Source organism: Phaenicophaeus curvirostris (assembly GCF_032191515.1).
Source record: "Phaenicophaeus curvirostris isolate KB17595 chromosome W unlocalized genomic scaffold, BPBGC_Pcur_1.0 scaffold_35, whole genome shotgun sequence".
NCBI lineage: Eukaryota > Metazoa > Chordata > Aves > Cuculiformes > Cuculidae > Phaenicophaeus > Phaenicophaeus curvirostris.
Window position 1 is genome coordinate 1,086,561 of NW_027206664.1, and position 13,452 is coordinate 1,100,012.

Sequence of the window (13,452 nt, forward strand, 5' to 3'; positions counted from 1 at the left end):
TGACTTATTTAAACATTCTAAAGGATCAAAACCAAACATTAGATATTAATGATCTTAAATCGCTTTTGATGTGAGCTCGGGATCATGAGCCATCTTTTGGCGTTTGCTCAGCATTCGAGCAAGAAGCCTGGGATAAGATCGGAGTTTGACTATGGGATAAAGTGACTAGGTCAGATAAAACAGCTACGAATTTGCTCAGCCCCGGCGGACTGTTTTTGAAGCGTTAAAGGCGTATGTCGGCTCTAAAAAGCACAGCAATAATTCTGAGCCGAGTGTGGCATCTTCAGCAACTGCACTAACCCACCACCCCCCTGAACTGGCTGCGCTTGCCTCTGCACCCCCTGACGGGGATGCCGACAACCCCTTTGATCTGGGTCCAATAGACACCAATAAGGAGTCTGATCCACCTCCCCCCTGTCCCTCAGAACGAGGGGCACAAGCCCGGAGCAAGGCGCAGCAGCAGGGAGAAGTTGAAATATTGCAGGTTTTTCCTGTGATCTGTGCGCGGGATGGCGGTCCGTGCTGTGAACCAATTAGTTACGAAGTGATAAAGGAGATTCCAAAAGCTGTTAAAGAGAATGGACTAACTGCCTCATACACATTAAATTTGGTAGAAGGTATCGCTGACACCTACCATCTTATGCCGCAGGACTGGAGATCAATTGCCCGATTAGTTATGACTCCTATGCAGTATGTTATCTTTCAATCAAACTGGAAGGAGTCGGTGACTATAGCAGCCCTGGATAATTTGCAACGCCCACAGGATAGCCCCTTGCGACGTGTGGGGCTCGATGCTTTAATAGGCGAGGGCAATTTTATTAATAGTGTAGCCCAAGCTAGAATACCAATAGAAGGGCTGCATCAATTACAGGCTATTGTCTTGAAGGCATTTCGGAATGTCCCTGATGCTGGGGCTCACATACAATCTTTTGTGAATATTCGACAAGGAGCTACAGAACCATACATGACTTTTCTAGACAAACTACAAGCCTTAAATAAGCAGGTTAACAATGCTGACACTAGAGAAACTTTGCTTAAACAATTAGCAATAGAGAATGCAAATGCAGATTGTCAGAAAATCTTACAGCCTTTACAAAACAGAAACTGGTCACTTACTGAGATGATGAAAGCATGCCAAAATGTCGGATCTCGATCTCATGACTTAACATTAATAGCTGATGCTTTTGCGGCTATGCATACACCTAAGCAGAAGGGAACTTGTTTCAGTTGTGGAAAAACAGGACATGTGTGACGACAGTGTCCTTCCGGAAACAGGGGCCATGTAGGTCCGAATATCGAGGGACAAAATCAAGGTCCTGGAATCTGTCCACGGTGTCAAAAAGGCAGACATTACACGAACACTTGCAGATCTAGATTTCACAAAGACGGTCGGGCACTGGCTCCTTGGGGCACACAGGGAAACATGCAGCCGAGTGCAATGGTGAGAGGGCGCGCCCCGATAAAAGTACCCCCTCAGAGCCCTGCTGCAATGCAAGCCAGCTCTGTGCAGTACAGGGCTGGACCTGGCCACCGCCAGCGATACAGAATTAACAGGCACTGCAGTTCAGCTCATCCCCACGGCAGTTAAGGGCCCCTTAGGAAGCGGACTTGGTGCACTGTTAATTGGACGATCATCTGCCACACGGCACAGATTGTTTGTTTTACCGGGACTAATTGATGCCAATCCTACGGGAATAATACAAATAATGGCTTGGACATCTATGCCTCCCTGCTTTATACCAAAGGACACTAGAATTGCTCAGCTGATTTGTTTTCAAGGAATTGTACCCCATGCAGAAAATCACTTACGGGGAGAAGGAGGTTTTGGCTCCACCGACCAGCCTGTGGTTCTATGGATGCAGAAACTGCAAACATCACGACCGACGTTAACTTGCAAAGTACGCCACTAACAGAGCAACAGAGAATAATATTTTACCGGTATTACAGACAGCGGCGTCGATGTCACAGTCTTTTCTTTAACAGAGTGGCCAACAGATTGGCCATTGACCGAACCACTTACTGCTCTGACTGGGGTGGGGGGAGCGACTAGCCCACGGTAAAGTTTACACTCCGTAATCATATATGGACCCGAGGGTCAAGCGGCAACTGTTAAACAATATGTTCTGGCACTTCCTACTGCCTTATGGGGTAGAGATTGCACAGCACAATGGGATCTTACTTTGAGCACCCATTTTTAACGGGGGCCACTGTGGTGCAGACCACCCTTCCTTCTATATTCTGTAAAGACACTGAACAATGTGCAAAAATTGTTAGGAGACATAAATTGGATACGCCCCTTGATAGGCATCACTACAGAAGAATTACACCCTTTGTTTATGTTGTTAAAAGGGGATTCAGATTTAACCTCTCCCAGGCAATTAGACAAAGATTCATTGGTTGCATTAGACAAGGTCGCTAAAAAGCTTAGTCAGAAACAAATATTTCGCAAATGGTTAAATACTCCAATTGAATTATATATTATTTCAGCCAAATTCCAACCGTTTGGAGTTTTAGCCCAATGGGTAGAAGATGTATCTGCCATGTTTAGACCTTTAGAATGGATATTTTTACCACATCAGTTTTCTAAAACAAGAACAACTCAGCATGAAATGTTAGCTATGTTAATTCAAAAGGGTCGCAATCGTTTATTGGAATTGGATGGGATAGATCCCTCAACCATCTATGTTCCCATGACTCAACAACAAGTAGACTGGCTTTGCAACATTCCTTTTCTATGCAAATTGCATTAGCAGACTTTAAAGGACAAATTAGCATTCATTATCCTCCGAGCCCCCTTTTGAGTTTGCTTGAGTGCATAAGCTTAATTCCTGCCACAAAATTAAGTCATATCCCTCTGAAGGAGGCGTTCACACTTTTTACAGATGGATCAGGGAAAACTGGAAAATCAGTGATTGTTTGGAGGACCAAACAAGGCATGTGGAAATCAGACATTTATCAAGTGTCAGGATCACCTCAAATTGTGGAATTGGCTGCAGTTGTTAGATGCTTTAAGCTGTTTTCACAACCCATAAACATTGTTACCGATTCAGCCTCTGTTGTTGGCATTGTTTCATGCTTGGAGAATGCCTATTTAAAGTATGTAGACAGTGGGCAGCTATATGCTTTTTGAAAGGAATTGAAATATCTGTTAGACAATCGACACGAACCTTACTTTATAATGCATGGACGTACTCATACAAATTTACCAGGATATTTGGTTGAAGGCAATCGCCGAGCTGATGCTCTGGCAGCCCCTGTAATCATTCCAGATACATTACAACAAGCATATATGTCACATGATTTTTATCACCAAGGTAGTACAGCCCTTAGGAAAATGTTTCAGTTAACTCATGAGCAAGCTTGACAAATTGTACAGATGTGCCCTGATTGTCAATTAATCCCAAATGCTACTTTTGACGGTGTAAATCCTCGTGGATTGGGTCCACTTGAAATATGGCAAACTGATGTAACACACATCCCCGAGTTTGGACATCTAAAATGTGTACATGTGTCAATTGACACCATGACTACCTGCTTTGTTGCCTCCGCACATATGGGGGAACGAGCAAAATGCAATTGCTATTTTGGGGGTGCCAAAACCAGTAAAAACAGACAATGGCCCAGGATATGTTTCTAATATAACAAAATCCTTTTTTCAGCAATGGGGAATCACACATGTCACGGGCATTCCTCACTCACCGACAGGGCAAGCCATAGTTGAACAAGCTCATGGTACATTAAAAAATATGTTGTTAAAACAAAAAAGCGTGAGCGTGGGATATGCCCCTCAAGAGAGACTATTAAAAGCTATGTATGTTCTAAATTTTTTAAATCGTTGCCAAGACAACATTCGCCCGTTAGAGCGACATTTTATCACGAAATCATATGATAACATGAGTAAAGCTAAAGTAATGATACGTAAGGGTCGCAGGGAGGACCCAGGAAACTACAGGCCTGTCAGTCTGACCTCAGTGCCAGGGAAAGTCATGGAGCAGGTGATCTTGAGTGCTATCATGAAGCACATGCAAGAGAACTGGGTGATCAGGCCCAGTCAACAGGGGTTCACAAAAGGCAGGTCTTGCCAAACTAACCTGATCGCCTTCTATGACCAAGTGACTCGGCTGCTGGACGAGGGGAAGGCAGTGGATGTTGTGTACTTGGACTGCAGGAACACCTTTGACACAGTTTCTCCCAGCATTCTGCTTCAGAAACTGTCAGCCTCTGGCCTGGACAGGCGCACACTCTCCTGGGTGGAAAACTGGTTGGCTGGCCGGGCCCAGAGAGTGGTGGGAAATGGTGTAAAATCCAGCTGGAGGCCAGTGACAAGTGGGGTTCCCCAGGGCTCAGTGCTGGGTCCAGCCCTGTTCAATGTCTTTATCAATGACCTGGATGAAGGCATCGAGTGCACCCTTAGCAAGTTTGCGGATGACCCTAAGCTGGATGGAAGTGTCGATCTGCTGGATGGTAGGGAGGCTCTGCAAAGGGATCTGAACAGGCTGGACTGCTGGGCAGAGTCCAATGGCATGAGGTTTAACAAGGCCAAATTCTGGGTCCTGCACTTGGGGCACAATAACCCTATGCAGTGCTACAGACTAGGAGAAGTCTGTCTAGAAAGCTGCCTGGAGGAGAGGGACCTGGGGGTGTTGGTTGACAACCGACTGAACATGAGCCAGCAGTGTGCCCAGGTGGCCAAGAAGGCCAATAGCATCTTGGCTTGTATCAGGAAAGGCGTGACCAGCAGGTCCAGGGAGGTTATTCTCCCTCTGTACTCAGCATTGGTGATACCGCTCCTCAAATCCTGTGTTCAGTTCTGGGCCCCTCACCACAAGAAGGATGTTGAGGCTCTGGAACGAGTCCAGAGAAAAGCAAGAAAGCTGGTGAGGGGGCTGGAGAGCAGGTCTTATGAGGAACGGCTGAGAGAGCTGGGGTTGTTTAGCCTGGAGAAGAGGAGGCTGAGGGGAGACCTCATTGCTCTCTAGAAGTACCTGAAAGGACGTTGTAGAGAGGAGGGTGCTGGCCTCTTCTCCCAAGTGACAGGGGACAGGACAAGAGGGAATGGCCTCAAGCTCCGCCAGGGGAGGTTTAGGCTGGATATTAGGAAAAAATTCTTCACAGAAAGGGTCATTGGGCACTGGAACAGGCTGCCCAGGGAGGTGGTTGAGTCACCTTCCCTGGAGGTGTTTAAGGCACGGTTGGACGAGGTGCTAAGGGGCATGGTTTAGTGTTTGATAGGAATGGTTGGACTCGATGATCCGGTGGGTCTCTTCCAACCTGGTTATTCTGTGATTCTGTGATTCTGTAACTTAGAAACGAGACAATGGGAAGGTCCATGGCCATTAATAACGTGGGGGCGAGGGTATGCTTGTGTCTCTAGAGATCAGGGACCGCAGTGGATGCCAGCAAGATGTGTGCGACCTGCATTGCAATAATTGTGGGAATTTCGTGTTGAGCAACCACCATTCTGTGGATCCCCGCACAGTCCCAAGTAATCATCTGGGTAACCCTAGCCAACGCGGCACAGCAAGATTTATTGTGTTTGTCGGTAGGAACTCCAACCAATCCATTTAGCACCTGTTTAGTAAGTTTGCTGATAGATAATGTTCTTTATTAGGTGTGATAAAAGTAGATTTTAGTAAATATTTTATTTATATAAGCAAAAATGTAACACATATAAAATGTTAATTCCTTACTTAGTGTGTGTAGAAATGATTTTATATGATGTAATTACATATCTGCAGATATATCCAAATCCAACATCTCCCTGCAATTACCGAGAGAATTGTATTTTATTTGAGGAGACAGAGCATAGGCAGATATTCCTTCCTGTATTTCAGGAGGCCCACGTACATTAGGCAAATTCATATTATTAACTCCGAATGTTTCTGTGATTTTAAACCACACTTTGGCTCAGCGTCATCAAACAAATGCCCCATTGGCAGCTTTATCTAGTGTTTTGACATATTTATCAGACCATTCAGAATTTATACATTAAAGTATTAACACCTTAGAAGATTTAACAGAAAAATTGCAAATATAGAATGAATGGAATAAATGTGCAGGACTTTTTGTTGGAATTGGACCTTGGATTATAAAATTAGTCATGATAGGTTTTATGATTTTACTTGATTTTTTTCTAGCATATTGATTTGTGTGCCTTGCTTAATCAAATTAGTGCAGAGCTTGATTGATAGAGTGTTAATACAAATATGAGTAGTTCATGAGATCAAAAAAGGGGGAGATGTCAGAATAGATGCTGACCAAAAAAATGACCATGAATGCTGCTGAGCCTCTGGAGATAAGAGTGAAGAGAGCTTTGATAACCAGCGAGCCTCCAGCATGAGAAAATTCAACATCAGTGGCAAAACCAAGAAGGCATAGAAACAATAACAGTGGTCACGAGGAGCTGGGACGGAGAACAGCAGCTGTGGAAATTTTTATGAAGGACTTGCAGGACTGTTGTTGACATTTCACTAAGGTATAAAGATGAGCTTGTAACAATAAACTTGGTCTTGTCTTGAAATGAAAGCAGAGTCGGTGTGTGTTAAATATGCAGGGCATACTTTGGACTATTCAGAAGGCTGGTTGATTAAGTTCCTTGGGAGACAGTCCTTAAGGGCAAAGGAGCCCAAGAGGTCTGGATGCTCTTCAAGAAGGAAATCCTAGCAGTGCAAGAGCAAGCCATCCACGTGTGCCAGAAAATTAGCCGGCATGAAAGAAAACCAGCTTGGCTGAGCAGAGAGTTCTGGCTAGATATCAGAAAAAAGAGGCAAGTATATGAGCTTTGGAAGAAGGGGCAGGCATCCCTGGAGGACTACAAAGGTGAAGTGAGATCATGTAGAGAGAAAATCAGAAGATCAGAAGAGCTAAAGCCCAACTAGAACTTAGCTTGGCCAATTCTATGAAAGATAATAAAAAATCTTTCTACAAATACATCAACAACAAAAGGAGAGCTAAGGAGAATCGCCATCCTTTACTGGACACTGGGAGAACAATAATGACAAAGGATGAGGATAAGGCTGAGGTACCTAATGCCTTCTTTGCTTCAGTCTTTAATAGAAAGGTAAGATGTTCCCTGGGTACTCAGCCTCATGAGCCAGAGAACAAGGAGGGAGAGCAGAAGAAAGCTCCCAAGGTCCAAGAGGAAATGGTTAGAGACCTGCTCGGGCAATTAGACATTCACAAGTCTATGGGATCCACCCAAGGGTATTAAAGGAGATGGCAGACATGCTTGCCAAACCCCTTTCCATCATCTACCAGCAGTCCTGGAAGACTGGGGAAGTTCTACTGGACTGAAGGCTGGCTGATGTTGTGCCCATCTACAAGAAGGGTCGCAGGGAGGATCCAGGGAACTACAGGGCTATCAGTCTGACCTCGGTGCCGGGAAAGATCCTGGAGCAGATCATCTTGAGTGCTATCATACAGCACACACAAGACAACCAGGTGATCAGGCCCAGTCAATATGGGTTCACGAAAGGCAGGTCTTGTCAAACTAACCTGATCGCCTTCTATGACAAAGTGACTCGGCTGCTGGATGAGGGAAAGGCTGTGGATGTTGTGTACTTGGACTGCAGGAACGCCTTTGACACAGTTTCTCCCAGCATTCTGCTTCAGAAACTGTCAGCCTCTGGCCTGGACAGGCGCACACTCTCCTGGGTGGAAAACTGGTTGGCTGGCCGGGCCCAGAGAGTGGTGGGAAATGGTGTAAAATCCAGCTGGAGGCCAGTGACAAGTGGGGTTCCCCAGGGCTCAGTGCTGGGTCCAGCCCTGTTCAATGTCTTTATCAATGACCTGGATGAAGGCATCGAGTGCACCCTTAGCAAGTTTGCAGACGACACTAAGCTGGGTGGAAGTGTTGATCTGCTGGAGGGTAGGGAGGCTCTGCAAAGGGATCTGAACAGGCTGGACCGCTGGGCTGAGACCAATGGCATGAGGTTTAACAAGGCCAAGTGCCGGGTCCTGCACTTGGGGCACAACAACCCTATGCAGTGCTACAGACTAGGAGAATTCTGTCTAGAAAGCTGCCTGGAGGAGAAAGACCTGGGGGTGTTGGTTGACAGCCGACTGAATATGAGCCAGCAGTGTGCCCAGGTGACCAATGGCATCTTGGCTTGTATCAGAAACGGCGTGACCAGCAGGTCCAGGGAGGTCATTCTCCCTCTGTACTCGGCACTGGTGAGACCGCTCCTCGAATCCTGTGTTCATTTCTGGGCCCCTCACCACAAGAAGGATGTTGAGGCTCTGGAGCATGTCCAGAGAAGTGTTGGAACATTTTACAGAGAACAAGGCCTGGATGCTGTGAGATTGTTTAATACTGAACAACTCTAACAAGGCCTTGAAACAGAGAGCTGAAAGATAAACAGGGGCCACTTGGGAGGAATGTAGTGGCTACTTCTGTGGGAACAAGCACCAGCTGAAAGAAAAACAATTGAAGAGAACTGTCAACATAGTTAAGTTTAGTATAACTTGGTTTCTTAGCATGTGCAGTAGTTTAACCAATAATATGTTAGTAATAGCCTTATGGACAGCTACCTTTAACCAATAATACACTGTAGATACCCTCGTGGGCACCCAGTTATGTAACCGAAAAGGGTTTATAAAGAAACAGCTAAGCTCAATAAAGTGAACACTCGCTGATCACATTGATCTCTGCGTTTTGATTCCATGCTCCCGTCAACAGAGAAGAGAACAAGTCTTATGAGGAGCAGCTGAGAGGGCTGGAGTTGTTTAGCCTTGAGAAGAGGAGGCTGAGAGGAGACCTCATTGCTCTCTATAACTACCTGAAAGGAGGTTGTAGAGAGGAGGGTGCTGGCCTCTTCTCCCAAGTGACAGGGGACAGGACAAGGGCAATGGCCTCAAGCTATGCCAGGGGAGGTTCAGACTGGATCCCTTTGAAGAGCCTCCCTACCCTCCAACAGATTGACACTTCCTCACATGATGCATGCACAAAAAGCCTCATGAGCTTTCATTGAAAAGGGTAACAATATCACAGCATAGGAGATGTCTCTGTCCTCCCTCTGGAGGCAAAGAGGACACTTCAGCAAAAACACACCAAGCATCCATATACACTTGGCCAGCCCAGGAGATTCAGCTCCTTTGAAGACTAGGGCTCTGGAAAGTGAAAAGGAATATGATGCTGAAAAATTGACCTATTCAATTGGACTTTTAAACTGAGGATCTCATCCCATCATTCCCCAGTATCTGAGCATCAAGGGTCATTTAACCAGAACTATCGAAACTGGGCTGTAGAGAGGGATCTGGAGAAGGAACAAGCTAAAGAAAACATACAAGTGAATGACCACTGCATATAAACGGCTGGCTTCCTGGCAACAATTTATTTTGGAGCTGTCAGGAGGGTTGATGATTTTTAGAATCTCCGTTACTAAAATATACGAGCCCTGTGTACATGTGCATGTATAAATATGTTCATATGTATTTAAGCTGAAAGAGGGGAGGTTTAGATTAGATATTAGGAAGAAATTTTTTACTGCGAGGGTGGTGAGGCCCTGGCCCAGGTTGCCCAGAGAAGTTGTAGATGTCCCATCCTTGGAGGTGTTCAAGGCCAGGTTGGATGGGGCTTTGAGCATGGCGGGGGGGTTTGGAACTGGATGATTTTTAAGGTCCCTTCCAACTCAAACCATTCTATGATTCTATGTATGCATATGTATTTATACTGCACTCAGTGTTTCATCTCCAACTGCCCTTGCCTATCACTAAGGTTGACAGCAAGGCCACAGGTGTAATTCTCCATCACAATCCCAATGGACATCTAGCCCAGGCTTTCCCACTTCTGGGGAGGTTTTCCTAAGGAAAGGTAAGGCAGGGAACTGCTATTTTCCACCATATAGTGGGCAGGTGACGTCCTCAGCACCTACCTGGCATACTGGAAGGGCCTTCTCTATGTCGTTCAAGTTGATGCTGTCACCATCCTCATATTTCCCTTTTCCAAGCCTGCTGCAAGAAGAAAACAAACAAAGCCACGTGAAACCTCACTGGAATCAAAGTTAATTTTCTATAATGGCACATGGGGAAGATTAGTTTTTACTGAAAAGGACTCTCATTAAAACAAAGCAGCTCTCTGAAGTGAGTAAGCTTTGCCTCCAAAACACTCTCACATGAGTGTAATGCCATTAATAAAAAAAATAAATGCCTTTCCCACTCTTGTCTACCTGCATCCTCTGCCGCAGCATTCAAATGCTTTTGGTAACAGAGACAGTGAGAAAACCAAAGGCAGTCCTGAGCAGTAGCACTGAGCAATTCAATTTAGGTGTCTTGGGTGGACTACAGGAGGGAAGTGAGATTGTGCAGGGAAAAAATCAGGAGGGCTAAGGCCCAACTAGAAATCAGATTGGCTAAGTCTGTGAAAGATAATAAAAAATCTTTCTATAAATACATTAACAATGAGTTGAAGCCTTGTCATAACTTGGGATAACAGGACTGCATCCCTGAATATTACTGCCAGTGCATTAAGCACCAGGACTGAACAATAAGGAGAGGAAAAAGCATACTATGATTGCTTCTCAGTCTGCACAGAATCTTCAGAGAAATGTTCATGTGCATCTAAGCAACACTGGTGATCTGCCTGGTGCCAGTATGCATTTATTTGACTTGACCAATCAACAACCAAAGAGGAATCCAGCTATACTGTGAAAACCCTTGGAGGCTATCACCACTAAAAGGAGTTGTTTAATGTTTTCACAGTTTTATGGCTAGCAGATGGGAGATGAATACTTGGATCTCTGTGGATCACATTGATGCTCTCACCTTCCCTGAAGTCTTGCTGGGGAGAACAGCAGAAACCCTGCCACTCATGGGAACTGTAACTGGGATCGCCACTAAGCCAAGATCTTTGCTCCAACATTCAGAGATCTTTAAATTTAGGAGACTTGGTTCTAGAAGACTTGGATCCATTGTGGTTTAACGACTGAACTCTACCAAGCAATGCAAAATACAGTGAGCAAATCTGCTCCAGCTCAGAACTGGATGACAGAAGAGTCATATAGACTGATCGTGGCATCCTTAAACTCCGTACGTGGCCCAGTGTCTCTTCCCCATGTCCTCCACATGAGCCATGCCACCAAGCTAATGTTCCTACAGCAAGGGCGAAGTAGAGACCTTGCTGAAAGCATGGTATCACAGTTATGGCACTCACCCTTCTCTGTCTATGTGAGGCAATGGGTGTTTGGAGGTGTTTCGCAGGTTCCTGTGAAATTGTGTGAAATCTAGTTTTTCAGGCTGCAAGTCCCATGTCGCACCACTAGAAGAGAAAAACAGGGTAAAACAAAGAAAGTAAGCCCAATGCTAATTAAACACCACTGAGCTGAAGAGTAAAGGGCACATTGGAGCCTGCAGACGAGGAAAGTTGGTACTTCTGGAAGCACCACTCCCTGACACAGAGCACATGGATGTGGGCCTCCAACCTTCACACTGCTGCATCACATTTCTTCTCATTTCTTCTGGATTCTTTGGAGATGTTGAACTCTTGTTGCTTGCACTAAACCCCTAGTTTTGATATATGATGCAGCACACACCTTGCAAGTTATATTTGCTCTCTGTAGGTATCAATCAAGGGGGTATCACAAGAGGCAGTGGTCTGCTCCATGCAATGGAGATGTTCTCTGTGGCCCTGCACAGCCTGCCCACTCCAATGGCCTGGAGCAAGTCCCAGGTGGGAACTCAACCCCTGCAGACGCTTGCAGTGCTCCAGGCACAGAGATATGAATAAAACTGGACAGGAAACATATTTCACCACTTTCCCTGCACTGAAGCAACAGCTGAAGGGGTCTTCCCAGCAGCTATGAAACCAATGCACGATTGCGCTTCCAATTAATGGAAGAGTAAATTCCTGGAGCAGTAGCTCAGAGCTGTCTCAAGTCTTGCCTGCGCAGCTCTTGGATGGTTACAAGTAATCATATCGGTACCAGTTTCAGATGTTTGGATTACAAACCCATCCAGTGGCCTCTCCTAAGCATGTAGGATGCTTTAAGTAGATTGACTGTACTTAGTGCTGCGGGTTAAATGGGGATGAAAAAGAGAAGGAGCAGTGACGTGAGTACCAACGGGGTACCCACCGGCACCTGGGTACCAGCAGGACAGACACACGGGCAAAGGCTAAGAGAAGGCACAGTCCATCTCTCTCTTAAAGCATTTTAAAACCAGCTTACCTGAAGGAGTCAAAGGTGTTGGCAGCCCAGATGTCCGTGCCCAGCACATCAAGGGAACTCTCCTTGTTGCCATTCTAAGAGGGAGGGAAAGGTGGTTACTTGCCAGAAGGCATGCAGCGTTATCTGAACCACGGCACAGCCTCTTCCACCACCAGCTGTGGAGGTGTCCCAGCTCTGCACATGGGCTCCTCCACTCCCATGTGAATCCACGCTCACTTCAATGCAGAGTCCCCTAGCCTGCCGCAAAAGCATACTGTGAAGGCAAGGAATGACAATTTCAGCCCTTAGGGTCACAAAGCTGTGGACAACATGGAGCAGACAACACATAGGCTCAGCTCTGGCTCCAGCCCTGTACTCCTACCCCACCACCCACAACCTCCCAGACTCACTAAGGTCCAGTAGGCAGGTTGAAATCCCAGCCATGAAGACACTGAGCTTTGGAGTCACAGATCAGTTGAGGTGGAAAGGGACCTCTGGAGCTCATCTGGTCGAATCCTCCTGCATGGCCACCTACAGCCAGGTGCCCAGGACCAGATCCAGATGGCTTTTGAATATCTCTAAGGATAGAGATACTCTTCACCAGTGGCTATCAGTGTGCTGTCACCAATAAGGATGGGGAAAGTCACCCTGCTTCTTCAAGGAGTCACGGTGGCATGACTTCTTGCTCTAACAACAGGTGAGAGACGTCAAACCCTGCACCATGCCACCTCTGCCATGCACATCGGCAAATGAGTTCACATGGTTATTCCAATACATGTCCCACTAACAGTAAGGTGACAGTTCCTTCCCCCAAGAAGCAAAAGCATCACGGTATTATCAGGTGGGAATTATGAGAAACCTCTGGAAAACTGCAAAGCACTTCGAATTTTGCCATGCAGCTGCTTTTGGTAAACTGGCAACTCAAAGCAAGAGCAACTAAAGCAAAGACCTCACATCCATCCTTCATGGCCCCTTTACAATCATCAGCCTACACACATCCTCCCCACAGAAAGAGAGCTGCCCTCTCCACCCTTTACAGGTGAACAAGTAGGTTGGATTTTGCCAGGACCATTCAAGAAATTAGACTTGACTCAAACTCATATCGGATGGACACAAAAATGCACTACAAACAGGGAATCCAATTTTCCTCAAACATCTCTTACACATATTCAGATTATTCATAAACTTGCACATATTCAGATTATTTAAGTATTTCAGCCCAAATGGTCCTGCTATGGTGAAAAAAGTGCTGGAGAAGGTGGCTTCGATATATTCCCCATCCTAAAATTTGTCATTTTCAAATATTATTAAC

General features: G+C 45.8%; 1 protein-coding gene across 8 annotated transcripts in view; it reads right to left on the reverse strand.

Annotated features, from left to right (window-relative positions):
- Positions 1-13,452, reverse strand: part of LOC138733828 (CBP80/20-dependent translation initiation factor-like) — a 259,905-nt gene that overhangs the window by 158,117 nt on the left and 88,336 nt on the right. For 6 of the 8 annotated variants that reach the window (XM_069881324.1, XM_069881318.1, XM_069881323.1 and 3 more), the window contains 3 exons: positions 12,162-12,235; positions 11,150-11,254; positions 9,873-9,951 (listed from right to left, as the gene is read on the reverse strand). In XM_069881324.1, coding sequence (XP_069737425.1) covers positions 9,873-9,951; positions 11,150-11,254; positions 12,162-12,235 — 258 coding nt within the window. The remainder of the gene's footprint in view (positions 1-9,872; positions 9,952-11,149; positions 11,255-12,161; positions 12,236-13,452) is intronic. The other 2 variants (XM_069881322.1, XM_069881319.1) reach the window with 1 other exon arrangement.